Here is a 14,387-nt window from a genome sequence, read left to right as displayed (position 1 = left end):
CTGTTACGGAATTTTGTGGGCCACAGACTGAAGACGAACGAATTTCTAAATAAGGTAAGGGGATTTTTGCTTTGTGTAGTGCTAAAATACATAACAAGATTTTCTTTTTTTTTTTTTTGTGTGTGTTATTTTATTGTTTGGTTTAAAATGTAGTTTATTGAGATTATGTATTTTTCGTTTGCCTCTACTGCAGAACTGGGTGCTCCTTTAGATTTTTAAGTGAAAATAGATCAATGTGTACATGGGCAAAGTCAAGGGAGTGTGCAATGCCAAGTTTGTACAATTCTCTGATTTTTTCCAAGTGAAAATAGGTAAACGTGTACATGGATACCGAGTTTGTGCAATTCTTTGACTTATTTTGTCTTTGTGTAGCAGCAATTTTTGGTGCAGATATCACCACTACACAAAGTCAAAATAACAAGTCAAAGAATTGCACAAACTCGGTTTGCAGCCCCCTCTCAACATTTTTTTCCAACAATCTGCTAGCCGAATTACGCTTATGCTAGAACTTTTATGAAGCAAAAGTGGGCTAATCTTTGGAATATGGTAACAGGTAGTTTGGCGACATTTTGGTAAGGCGATAAAGGTTACTAGCTAGGACTTTTAGCAGTGTACATGGATAAAGTCAAGAGTGTGCACAATGCCATTTTTGTGCAATTCTGGCATGTTTTGGTTGATCTTTACATTATGGTAACTTGGCGATTTTTTGGCGAAAATTTGGCAACCAACTCTCCTACAGCAACCCTCTATTTTTTTTTCCACGCTGCCATTTTGTCTTCACGAAGTAAAGACATGTTTCTTTTCTTTTTATCTACTGAACACTTCTTCCAACAATCTACTAGCCGAATTACACTTATGCTAGAAATTTTATCAAACAAAACTGCTTAATCATGACAAATATTCACTGCAAAATTGGGAAAAAGTGCACAATACCATACTCCTTACGCGTTTCTCAAAATAACACATACACATAAACCATGTACACGCTGACTTATTTTTACTTAAAAAAACATCCCAGAATTGCACAAAAATGGCATTGCGCACACTCTTCACTATATCCATGTACACTGCTTTTTTCTCATAAATTCGAAAAATTTCACGAAAATACATGACAATTTTCTCAATCTTTAAACCCGGTAAAAAGAACATATATGAAATTACCTGATCGCGAAAAAGTATTTACCCTTTCCAAATATGAACATTTCCACATATAAAATAAATAAAATATCCAAAAACTTTTACCTCTAAATCATCTATTACATTATACACGTCACCAACGAATTCATACCGCAAGCATTACAAATACTTAGTATCAAATATTTAAATTATTTCCATGCACGTTTACGTCAACTTAAACGTATACCAAATTCCTACAAACATAAAATTCACAAAATAATTATCATTTAATTAAAATATCACTAAACCATGTACACATCGACCTATTTTCACTTAAAAAAACATCCCAGAATTGCACAAAAATGGCATTGCGCACACTCTTGACTTTATCCATCTCCACTACTAAAGTCCTAGCTAGTAACCTTTATCGCCTTACCAAAATTTCGCCAAACTACCTGTTACCATATTCCAAAGATTAGACATTAATTTATTTAAGCGAAGTGTGTGTAGTTTGTAGATTTCTTTGCTGCATAGATTGTGCAATTCTGTGATGTTTTTTAAAGTTAAAACAGACCTCAGTGAATCTTCGGATTATGGTAACTTGGCGATTTTTTGGCGACCAACCCTGCTAGTTTTTTTTATGGACACCATTTTTTTTTTCAATAAGTAAAGGCATGTTTTTTTTTTTTTACTCAACATTTTTCCCAACAATCTGCTAGCCGAATTACACTTATGCTAGAACTTTTATGGAACAAAAGTGCTTAATCATGACGAAGATTAGGTGAAAAATTGTTTCTAAGTGCTTATTAGCTAAAATCATGATCGGCATTTTCCGGAAAGAAGTGGAACAGACGTGCAAAGAAATTTGTTTTTACAGAGCAAATTTATATATGAAACATGTAAATAAATTTTCTCATAAATTAGAAAAATTTGCACGAAAATGCAGGAAAATTTTGTGAATCTTTGCAGGTAAAAAAGACTGGAACTGTGTACTTCTCAGATTATTGCTAAAGTCCTAGTTAGTAACCTTTATCGCCTTACTAAAATGTCGCCAAACTACCCGTTACCACATTCCAAAGATTAGTCCAGATCTCTACGTATACGAATTCTTGTCAAATATTTCTGGTTAGAAACTTTACTTTTTTGCTATATAAATTTGTTTCGGATCTTTAGCTTAAATTGTGTGTTTAAAACGTGGTTTTTGAAGACATTTTAGGCTTAAAGTTTGAAATGTAGACAAAAAATTTAGACAGTAATATGGTAACTTGGGAGTTTCGGTACAACTCTAATATACGCCCTAATTTCACCAAATGTGGCGATATGTGTTCTGCGCTGGTTTTTGGCGCGATTTCGCGCCGAAAACCAGCGCAACGTTGAAAACCAGCAACCCTGTTGACGTTGAAAAATCTTTCACTGGAGCTCGTTGGTTCGCATCTGTGTCTGAGAAGATGGGAGGGAAAGATAAAATGGTTGTTGTTGAATTGAAGTTCGGCAAAAGGAAATATGATTGTGGCTATCCTGTTGAGGGGTAGTGGGTATTTCGAAGTGTGGAAAAAGGGTCTGGGAGATTATTTTTAATGGCAGTGCATGATAGAAGTAGGGATTTGTGATTTTATTTATTTGGGAACCATAGTATAAATTTTCTGGATAGTGTGTCTGGCTGTTGTGTAAATACAATAGTGATTACGTGGTGGCATGTTAAAGGCGGTATGAAATTTATATTTCTGCTATTCGAAAACGCATTAATTCATGGTAAGTGCATTTTATTTTATCCTTGTTCTTATTTTGTAGATTATTATGTTCATTGGTTCTTTAGTATGAATTTCTGTCGTTATTGTTGTTTTTTTAAATTGTTTGAAATTTATTGTAGTTTATTTTGTTGTTTAGTGTCTACACTGTACAATTCGTAGATGTTTTTTAAAGTTGAAACAGAATGCTGTGTACATGGTATTATTTGAAATTTATTGTTGTTATGTTATTTTATTAAAGCGAGGAGTGCGTAGATCGTAGATTCCTTCCTTCCCTAAATTGTGCAATTTGTAGAATTTTTTTAAAGTTTAAACAGGATGCTGTGTACATGGTATTCTTTGAAATTTATTATTATTATGTTAATTTATTAAAGCGAGGTGTGCGTAGTTTGTAGATTCGTTCGTTGCCTATATTGTGCAATTCGTAGATTTTTTTTAAGTTAAAACATGTCGCTGTGTACATGGATTCTTGTCAAATATTTTTGGTTAGAAACTTAACGTTTTTGCTATCTAAATTTTTTGTTTTTGTTTCGGATTTTTAGCTAAATTGTGTGTTCAAAACGTAATTTTTGCATGTGCGAAAACCGCGTTTTTGGAGACATTTTAGGCTAAAAGTTCAAAATGTAGACAAAAAATTTAGATAGTAATATGGCAGCGTGAAGTTTCTCGCCAAAAATATTTGACAAGAATCCATGTACACAGAGACGAGAAATTTGGCGACTTGAGGGCGCATATCAGAGTAGTTCCGGAGTTTCTTGCCAAAAATATTTGGCGAGAAATTTGTCACCAAGTAAGGGCATACATAAGAGTAGTTCCAATAGGTCTAAAACTTTAGGCTTTTTAAAAAAACCTCAACACATTTTCACCTTTAGAAGAGAAAAAAGAAATTAGCAAGAAACCTAGGATACTTTCATTACCTCTTACCTTGCAACCCTATGCGATACTTGTGCCTTGGTAGGCATATTTTATAGAAATAGCATGAAAATGTAATAGAAATAGTAATAGTTTTGAAATTATAAATATAGAAGGCATTGATTTTTTATAGTCACTTTAATATTGATTTTTTACAGACACTCTTGTTTAATCTTGCCATCTACTCTTTCTGGAGCAAACTGCAATTTTACATTTAATTATTATAAAATACAGGTAAGTAACAAATTTCAAATTCAGTGTTTTAAGTTTACTCAGGTCAGGTAGTGAAGTGCAACTACCTATCCTTATTCATTTGGCAGTCATGTCATAAATCATATTGATATTAACCTGCATGCATTATTACTTTATTTAAAAGTCGCCATCATTATTAAAAGTTGGTGGTACCTTTGGTTTGGTTTTATTAGATTACTGCAAAGCACTCGAGGGCTATCTGCCATAAGGGAGGGGTGCCTTTGTGGAATACTTTCTAAGGAGAACTGGCTCGTATACACGTTACACATGGGGAAAATCACGAAAACGCCCATGCAGCCAGCCCGTTCGTGGGATTCGAACCTCGGACCGAACTACCAGTGTTCAGTGACGTTACCGCTCGGCCGCCGTACCTTTGGTAAAAGTTTACAATTGGATGCCCCTTAATTTTTGGCGATTCTTTTTTTACGCCAAGATCGGTACTAGGAAGGCACAATTTCAAGATGGGCGCTTAACAAAACCAAAATAAGAAGTCAAAAGATTTGTACAAATTCTGTGTCCATGTACACATCGATCTATTTTCACTTAAAAAAAAACATCAGAGAACTGCACAAGCTAGGCATTGCACACTGCCTTAACTTTGTCCATGTACACATAAATCTATTTTCATTTAAAAAAAGAAAAAATCAGGAAGTTAAAACTATCACGGCAACCAGAAATGAAGTTTCATAGCCAAAATTTAACAAAACTTGTTGGTAATCGAAGGGGCACCCAATTCTACACTAGAGCCCTTACGGTATAACCTAATTAAAATAAAATGTGCCTAAATACCAGATCAAAACACAGTAATGTGTCTAAATACCAGAACTAGTGACTAATTATTGAAAATCAAATTTGAATATAAACTTACCCTAAAAATGATATCAGTGAAGGCCAAAATAGACCAAAACATGACTAGTATAAGAAGAAAATACATACTGGAAGTAAATATTTAATCTTCCGGCTGTTTAAAAATTATATCTACAGCTTAACATTCCAGACGATATACCATCATAAAACAATACTCGTTTAATCAAGCGGATGCTGGAAAATAAACAACTGGACCCATAACGAGACAATGCAATACTCGTTTAATTAAGTGGACGCTGGAAGATAAATATCCATCGCATAAATAATGTTTAAAGTTCAAAGAAAAGCGGTGACAAACCAGAAACCTGAACTCGTTTAGCACACGAAAATTTGAAGTACCCACGAGATTTCTTGTTTCTTCACTTCAGCAACAAATTCAAAGTGCAAGTTGCAGACTGTTAATTAATAAATACTTTAAAACAGAAACTAACTTTAAAACAGAATTCTTTATCATTTGTAATTAATAACTCTCATTTTATTTTGAATCAATAAACCTTCAGTGGTACTTCTGCGGGCAGTTCTCGCACACTTTCTCATAAACAATACTGTCGGTGAACGAACGTACAGCTTGAAGGCCGCCTGTGCCTAGAATAGTGCCTATCCATGTCGAATCTTGCGAGAACAGTTCTTGGATAGCAATTAAGGCAAATGAAATGGTAGGTATTTCAGAGTAAGATGAAGTCTGAACAAGATGTTGCAGGAGGTCTGCATTGGCAGGCTTCAAGAGCGTCGACTCAGGCGAACGCAATTCGCAAACATCAGGCACCCTCGCTGCAGCGCTATCCCGGGCTAACAATGTTGACGATTTTCGATCTGGTAATGTGTCCGAGCACAGAAGAGGGAGAACATTAGGCTGAAGAAATCGTAGGGAAAAGCTATTATTGAGTTTCCGAAGTAGACATCATATCGATCAGGAAAAGTGTAGGAAGTGAAAAAGGTCGTCGATAAAATGTTTCAGGGCTACACCAGTGATGCATTCAAATTAGGCTAGTGTGCGTGATTATGACAAAGTCTCAAGGGCTATCTGCCTAAAGGCAGGGATGCCTTCGTGTAGGACTTTCTAAGGAAAACTGGCTCGTATACACGTTACACATGGGGAAAACCACGAAAACGCCCATGCAGCCAGCCCGTTCCCGGGATTCGAACCTCGAACCCAACTACCATGTTCAGCGACTTTACTGCTCGGTCACTGGTTGGCCCCCAAATTAGGCTAGAAAGTGCAAATAAGATGAGGCGTGTATTTGAATTGGAAGGAAGCAAAAATTAAGGAGCACAAATATACCCAGCAGTCTGAACTAAAACAAGAGATGGTAAGTTAAATATAAACATTTAAATGCAGAAAATTACATATTTTTTAAAAATATAAATGGATTATAGAATTAATATATGAGAGATCTAGTAAGCATTAAGCATTAGCACAAAATTAGCGATATAGTAAGTTAAAGTTAATTTAAAGCGTTTATTTACTCCATAACAGAATAGAGGATTCTAGATTTGGTGCCTAAGTCATTTACAGCCTGCATCACAAGCAATTTACTTTTAAAACTTTGTGTAGGTTAATTCCAAATGCTCTTTAAAATTCGCAGTGCCTAATCGCACCGACGGTCCGAATAGCGCACTGGCTATTCGCACCACCTCGCAGTGGCTAATCGCACCGACGGTGCGAATAGCTAGCAGGCTATTCACACCACCTACGTTCGCGCATGTGTATAATCAGCTCAGGTACCAGCATTTTACGCCGATTTGCCATAAGACAGGCGGTAGCGGGAGCGAGGGTTGTTAACAGTTTCTGCTTATCTTCCTTATATGCGATTTCTTTGTTAATTAATTTTTATTTATTGTTACTGAATTTTACGTGTTATTTGTTTGACATAACTTGAGGACGATGGATGTGACAAAAACAAATTTATTGCCTTTTGAGTGTGGAAGCAAGTTTACCACATATTTTGAATTTAAAAGGGCAAAAGAAATTTATGAAAATCAAAATTTTGCTCTTTTGATTAAAACGAGATCGCAAAATTTCACGAGGGTCATAAACATCGTGAAACGGTATCGTACAAATATATTACCTTTGAATACAAGAAAGGACATATTCATAAACAGTCATCATAAAAAGTTATATTCATATTCATAAAGAGTTAAATTCTTTTTTATTTAACATAGGAACTTTTATGTAAGCTTAGACCCTAGTCTTATAGCATAGAACTGTGAGAATTTATTATTCACGAACAAAACTTATTCAAAATTATAATGTTCTTATATATGCATCACTTTTTCAGTGTCCACACATAAGTTCAAATGCCATATTTCAAAATCAAAGCTTTTCATGAAATAAAACCTTATAAAATCTGATAATTCATTTGCGCGTGCAAATTTGTCAATCTAAATCTCTTACATTAAATTATTGTCTTTTAAATTATATCCCATTATTTATTAACATTTAATTTATTAATGTGTTTGTATTAATATTTCAAAGTCCTTTGGAAATATTTTTTGTGTTTTGAAAATGAAGACAATTTCCATAAAAAAATTAAACAGGCATACAAAATTGTTAATGACCAGTATATGATTAATTGTTAATTTAATAGTTTATTTTATTACTTTTAACTTATTTCATGTCTAAATTTTCTGCGCAGTCATACTCTATCTAAGTTTTATTACCTTTTCCCAGACGAAAAATTTCAAAGAGGAATGAAAAAAATCTTGATTGTGCAAAACACATATTTGAATCTAAATGTATTCTAAGAAGTACAAAAAATATAAACGAGATTTTAGTCACCCCCCTCCAAATCAATCATTTAACCGTTCAAGAGAACGAACGGCTGGAATAGTTTATGAGAGCATAAAAATATGCCTTTTTTATATACAGTCAAAAGTCGTTAATTCGGACACCCATAATCAGGAATGATCTATAATCCGGACTTTAAAGCTACAAACTTTCTGCGCATGCGCGTAAGACGTTTACGGCTGCGAATATGCGTGTGCGCGTGCGCATAATACGTTTACGCATGCGCGTTTAATGTATAACGGACGGTATAAGCTAAGCTAAAATTATCTAATTCAGTTAATGTTGCAGATTGCGTTGTTCCTTAATCTTCGAATTGGATCCGGCTTATTATTTTTTTGCAGACTGTTAGAGCAATTTTATAAAAGTGAGCTTGAACTTTCGAATATGTCAAATAGAATTTCCGATATATATTTACTAATATGTAAAGAATCTACAAAGCGAAAGTATGCTTCGAAGTCCATTAAACAAAAAGTGGAATTGCTGCAAAAAATGGATAAAGGCATATCCTTCGTTTCTCTAACCATTCCGAAATCTGTTTATCAATTTCGCGCTGCTCTGCGGTGGGAGGGGGGAGGAAACTGAATTGGAAGTTGATCTGTCAGCACTATCCGTATCTTCAGGGCAGATGTTTTTATTTTATTTGGCTTATAATTCCTTACTAAATGTAGTATTTCATCTCGATGTACTCCGTCTTTGATATGATTTAAATCAAATTCCTCCTCATTATAATTCGCTTCCGATAGTGAAGAAAGTGACACAGAGGTTATTGAAAGAGAAATTAGTCGGTATTCTCGACACAGCAATTATAGGATTTGAACAGCGGAACTTTGTAACTGAAGAAGAAATTATGTCTGTTTATAGAATTAAAGAGAAAGTATTATCACATAAAATGAAGCAACTTAAACAACTTACATTGAAAGAAATGTTTAATAAAGTAAACAAATAAATATTAAGCTTTTTTTTTTGGAAATTTTGATACCCTTTAGATTATAATTGTTCTTTATTTCATAAATTATGGTTTCATATTTTTAATTTTATAATTTCTGCATGCCATCTTACCAGATTTAAACTGATGATCTATAATCCGGAAAAATCGATAATCCGGAATCGCCGAAGTCCCGACGAGTCCGGATTAACGACTTTTGACTGTATACATAAATAAAAGAAATGTGTTCCTACTTTTTATATATATAAGAAAAGGAACACATTTGCCTTTCTAATCTTTTGAAAGTCGCTAACGCTTAAAGAATGATAAACTACGTCAAAGTAGTAACCTGCCTTTAAAAAAAAAAGACTCATTACAACAGACTTGGCAGTTCGCGTACTTAGGCTTCCTTCTTTTCGATTCGGTTCAAATGACAGATCCGACAACTCAAAGCGCATGAGTGGTTAATGTTGGTGCGAATAGCTGAAGCGGCTAATCGTACCACTGGTGCGAATAGCATCGGCCTTTGAAGTTTGGATATAATTTTCATTACTTCCAATAATTCCATAAGATTCCTGCCTTTCGTTAAACCACTAGAGTTCATGTCATTTCTACCGTTGGTGAATTTGCAGAAAAATTTAAGTCCATAGCAGCAGGTTCCGAAGAGGAATTGGCATTTTATTCTTCACTACCTGATGTTAATGCCTGAGCATAACTCAGACCATTGTGGCGATTAGAAGAAGGCTTTTTAGAAGAAGGCTAGCAAATTTTTCACACCTATAAGAGGATGGGTGAACCTCTTTTCCGCAGTTGCAGTACTTAAGGACGTCTAAGCGTCCTTTATCGCAGTCCTGAGTCTTATGATGTCCAGCGCAGTTCACACATCGTGGGGAAACGTGACAGTTCTCCGAGGAGTGGTGCCATTTCTGGCAGTTAAAGCACTGCGAAACTTGGAATTTAGAAACATTTTTTTTTCACCGTAGTGGAAAATAGACACAGGTCAGTCAGCTTATGGATTTGATCGAATACTTCCTGTTTGAATAAATGAACGTGAAGTAAGGGTATGGGGGCCTGGGTCCTATTTTTAGTCAGCTGCACTACATTATGAATCTTGAATCCTTGCTTAACTAACTCATCTTTGATTTCGAATAGTATGTTTAAAGGACTCTCACTAACTAATATAATTATGAAAATTTCTGCCAAAATGCCAGAGATTCAATCAACGGAAAACCAAATCGACACACTTTTCCTATTATTCAACCTATTTGAAGAAATATTTATCCAAAGTAATGCCAGTGTATAATATTTCTTATATATAAGCTTTAAATATATATATATTCTATATCTTGTTAGCATTATTATGTATGTATCTTGACAAATAACCTATTATATTCTAGGCTGGTTACTGGTTTTCACTCTTGTATATTACCATAGCTTATGATTCTCACCCCACTTATTTCAGTAAATTTATTTCCCATCTTAAAAGTACAGTTATATTACCAGTATCTTAATCTACAGTATTAATTAAGTTAATTTAATCCCCAACTTGTATATCACCGAATCTTCTGTACTGCCTTATCTCTCTTGTACTAAAATACTCTTTTACAGCATTTCATGTCACCAGCTCCAACAATTTCCCAGATGCTTTGGCATTTTCACCTCACTGGTTTCACGCACACTAAATGTTTATTCTAAATTTCTAGTAGCACACCCAACTTCAAAATTGTTTTCATTGTTTACATTATACTTTTCACTTTATGGCTTGCAAAATTAATAAATACCCAAATTTTTCGATAAGGGGTAGGGCCTTCGGCCCAGGTACCCTGGTGCTAGCACCTTCTACCGCGAAACCATATGATTTCGAAGACCTCCATATCAGACGGCAGACCTCTCAGCAGCAGCTTAACAGACTTTTCGTGCCTAAAACTGATTACAAAATGATCGATTCCGTTTTCAAGAAAGTATTTACTCAGAGTCCTATGGGTAAAACCTTTAGAAATTCGCCACTAAGACGGAATAAAAACTTGATATCAGGTAGTTTAGCGGCTTAGTTCTTAACAAAATCATTAAACTTAACGTTTGGCTCTGGCTTAACCATTATGGGGGAATTACACCTTGAACAGCAGTAGAGCGCCTGTTGTTGAGAACTACTAGCATTTACATTTATATTACTGATATTATTATGTGAAATATTTGCAGATACGTTTGAGTTTGAATTAGCTACATCATTATTTTCAGGCTGAGAATTGCTATCACGCTTCAAGAGCGTCGGTTCAGTGTTTAGAGATAAATCAGGAACCGAGGGGATGAGCAGCAGTCTAGGACAGCAGCAATGAAGAGATTTGATGTAGGTAATCTGAGCGTGTTGGTGATGGAGAAAAAAATGGAGACTAAAGTGATTGGCTGTGAGGTGGGTGGAGTGATCGTAATAGTCTCAATGGCTGAAAGCTGCGGAATTTGTACTTGGTAGTAAGAGATGGAACGTAAAACCAGAATAATTAATCCTCTTTCTGCCTTTCGATTAATTATAAGTCAATCCTGATGATATAAATCATAGTTTGCAATAATGGATTTATTCTGAGGGTTTAGCATATATTCTTGAAGGAATACAATTTCGGGACTGTACTTATTTTATTTATTTTTTTAACCAATGGCAGGCACTTGCCTGTAACGGCATTGGCCACTGTTAAGGCCAGATGTGGTGTCCATTTTATTGTGGAGGCGCTTACTAGACGGCCACCGCTACCTCTAGACCTCCTGAAGGGACAGATACTTTTACATACATGCCTTCTTCGTGATTCGAACCCGGACCCTTCGGTATCGCAGTCAGGCTGCCCTATCCGTTATACCGTCTGGGCGGCTCTATACTCCTTTATAAACTCCCCGAAATTCATATAATCTATGGAAAAGACCATTTACATTCCATTTACATGTAACAATATTTAAATTATAATTAATAGTTTTGGCCCTTATTATTAATGCGATTAACTTTCATCAGAAATAAGAAAAATATACATATTCTGCATCAAAGTGTCTGCATAACGCAGTTGGTCATTATCATTATTGATTAATTGAGTTAACCGAGTTAGTTGGTTTGTTCCAAAATGTTTTCTAGTTCTTTAAAACTTTGCATGAAGTTTAAAAATCCAGAGTTAGGACTGGAAGTAGCCTTTAAAAGTAGTATTATTATTACTAACAACATTTTCTGACTGTTTACTTTGCCTTCGCACCGCATCAGACTGAAATTTCTTGTTAGAATTTCGCTTGGATAAGGTAACTGCAGGAGCTGCTAATGCTTACTTTGCTGTTGTTCCCCTGGAATTCGAATATTTTTGGGAACTTTTGATACCCACGATAATTCACGGGCTGATATTTTCGTCAATTTACATAAACAGGATTTTCAAACCTTCCTTTGCTAGGGCAGTTAGCTGTGCTATGATAGCCTGCACACTTTGCACAGCGGAGAGCAAGAAAACAGTTGTCAGTCGAGTGATGCTACCTCTGACAGTTGTGGCATTGAAGAACAAAATTCTTATTCACATACTTTTCTAATGAGACAATAACTAGTTCAAGATTATGAGTTTGGTGTATTTTTCAGTAGTTTGAGTGAGTCGTAGCTAAACCTAATATATAGTGGCATCAAAACCTTGGTACGTCTTTTAGTGAGTTGAACCACTTGAACGGCGATGAAGTCTTGCTTTTACTCATAACCAATAAGATACTTGCAAGAGAAGAAGAGGTTTGGGAAATCCAGAGCTTAAATTGCGCCGGAGCCCATCGGAGTCCGGCTCCGGTACTTCTTAGTTTTTGGGAAAAATCATAATTCTAGTCGGAGCGCCCCGGAACCCTAATTCAGAAGGCTTCGGCGCTTCTTTTTTGTAACTAAACAACAATTTCAGTAGAAATTTGATCTCGAAAATTTTATTTTTTGCAATAAAAGTATATTACAAATCGCTTATTAAATTTTAATTTATCTCTTTACATTTTATTTAGTTTTAATTTAATTATTTAATTACATTTATCTTTAATTATCTACCTATGATAATAATAATAATTAATTAATTTTATTTAATTAAATAATAATAATTAATTAAATAATAATTGACAAATACTAATTATTAAAATTAATTAAATAATAATTACTTTCGTAATAATTAACTATTTAATTTTTAAATTATTAATGATTTTAATAGTCATTTTATTTATTTATTTTTTTCTCTTTGCTGACGGTCTTTCATAGGGCTCCGGCACTTCTAATTTTAGAAATTAAGCCCTGGGGAAATCGCATGACATGGAGAGGAGATATTAATCGAATTTGGGCCCTATTCACGAAACTCTTAATAACGATTTAAACGAAATTTAAAGAGACATGAGATGTTCTGAGGTCACGAGTCATTTCCGCTGTTTCAATATTCCCAGTCTGCTTATGTTACTATCACTGGATCTCATCAACGTAATCCCCTTATTCACCAACAGCCAGGGCTTAATTTCTAAAAGTAGAAGTGCCGGAGCCTTATGAAAGATCATCACGAAAGAGGAACAAAAGTAAATAAATAAACAAAATGACTATTAAAATCATTAATAATTTAAAAATTAAATAGTTAATGAGCATCAAATAAATTAATAATTATTTAATTGACATTAATTATTAATAGTTATTAATTATGATTAAACTTGTAATTATTGTTTAATTAATTCGCAATTTATTATTATTTATTAAAATAATTAAATAATTAAAATTAAATGAAGTGTAAAGAGATAAATTAAAATTTAATAAGCGATTTTTTATATAATTTGATTGCTAAAAATAAAATTTTCTAGATCAAATTTCTGGTAAAATAATTGTTCCGTTACATAAAAAAGTGCCGGAGCCTTCATATTTACTGCTCTGGTGCGTTCCGGCTAGAGCTAGAATATATCCCAAAAACTGAGAAGTACCGGAGCCGGTCTACGGTGAGCTCCGGCGCAATTTAAGCTCTGACCCAATGCATCTAATTACAAATCTCATAGTTTTCAACAAATTGGAAATAAATCTAACAGCAATATCAACAACGGAAAGAAAGTTGTAAGTCACCATACTAATAGTAATTTTGACGGTATAGCCCCATCACCTTGTGGAATATGTACCAAAAAAGAGATACCAAATTGTTATCACTGGGCTCAAATCTGCCCATTCTGAAATAAGAACAACGAAACTGAAACTAATTCTAATGTAGAAAACAAAAATCCGGGTTCTGTTCTTCGGGAATTTGACAACTAAGAATTAAGGGATTTTTATCCTATGACAGATCAGTCGACTGTGTCGTGGACACTGGCGCGACATTGTCTATCATCTCAGAAAAATCTGCAAACAATTTACAGTTAAAAATTCAAAAGGTAAAAGGTATTAAAATTAGGCAAACTAAAGGAAATTTTTCTATTGATAAAATGTGTAGATTACAAATGAAAATTGGAAATATTATTAAACTAATTAACTTGTTAGTGTTAGATACTAATTTAGATTATGTTCTTTTGGGTTTAAATGAATGCAAATTATTTGAATTAAAAATTGATTGTAGTAATTTAGTGGTAACTCAAAGAAATGAAAACATTTCAAATTCTGTGAATGTAAATAACAGAGTTTCTTTGCATGTACAACTTGATCAAGTACTTGAAAAAAAAAAAAAAAAAAAAAAAAAAAAAAAAAAGACAGTAATGTAATGCCATCAGTTAAGACAAAACCTAGAAGTAATATCTCTGAGGTAATAAGTGTTTAGGAAAATAATATATCTAATGAAAA

At 34.1% G+C, this 14,387-nt stretch overlaps 1 protein-coding gene across 4 annotated transcripts in view; it reads right to left on the bottom strand.

The window, feature by feature from the left end:
* S2P (membrane-bound transcription factor site-2 protease) overlaps positions 1 to 5,274 on the bottom strand; it is a 56,903-nt gene extending 51,629 nt beyond the window's left edge. Inside the window, exon 1 of one of the 4 annotated variants that reach the window (XM_085807624.1) lies at positions 4,897 to 5,274. In XM_085807624.1, coding sequence (XP_085663750.1) covers positions 4,897 to 4,962 — 66 coding nt within the window. In that variant the 5' untranslated portion in view covers positions 4,963 to 5,274. The remainder of the gene's footprint in view (positions 1 to 4,896) is intronic. The other 3 variants (XM_085807625.1, XM_085807626.1, XM_085807623.1) reach the window with 3 other exon arrangements.
* Positions 5,275 to 14,387: the final 9,113 nt, after the last annotated feature.

The sequence above is a fragment of the Stegodyphus dumicola genome, chromosome X1 (assembly GCF_044657685.1).
Source record: "Stegodyphus dumicola isolate Sdum_Otavi_A_Nest chromosome X1, ASM4465768v1".
Taxonomy (NCBI): domain Eukaryota; kingdom Metazoa; phylum Arthropoda; class Arachnida; order Araneae; family Eresidae; genus Stegodyphus; species Stegodyphus dumicola.
Note: the sequence above shows the minus strand (reverse complement) of the source record. Positions and strands in the feature narration are given on the sequence as shown.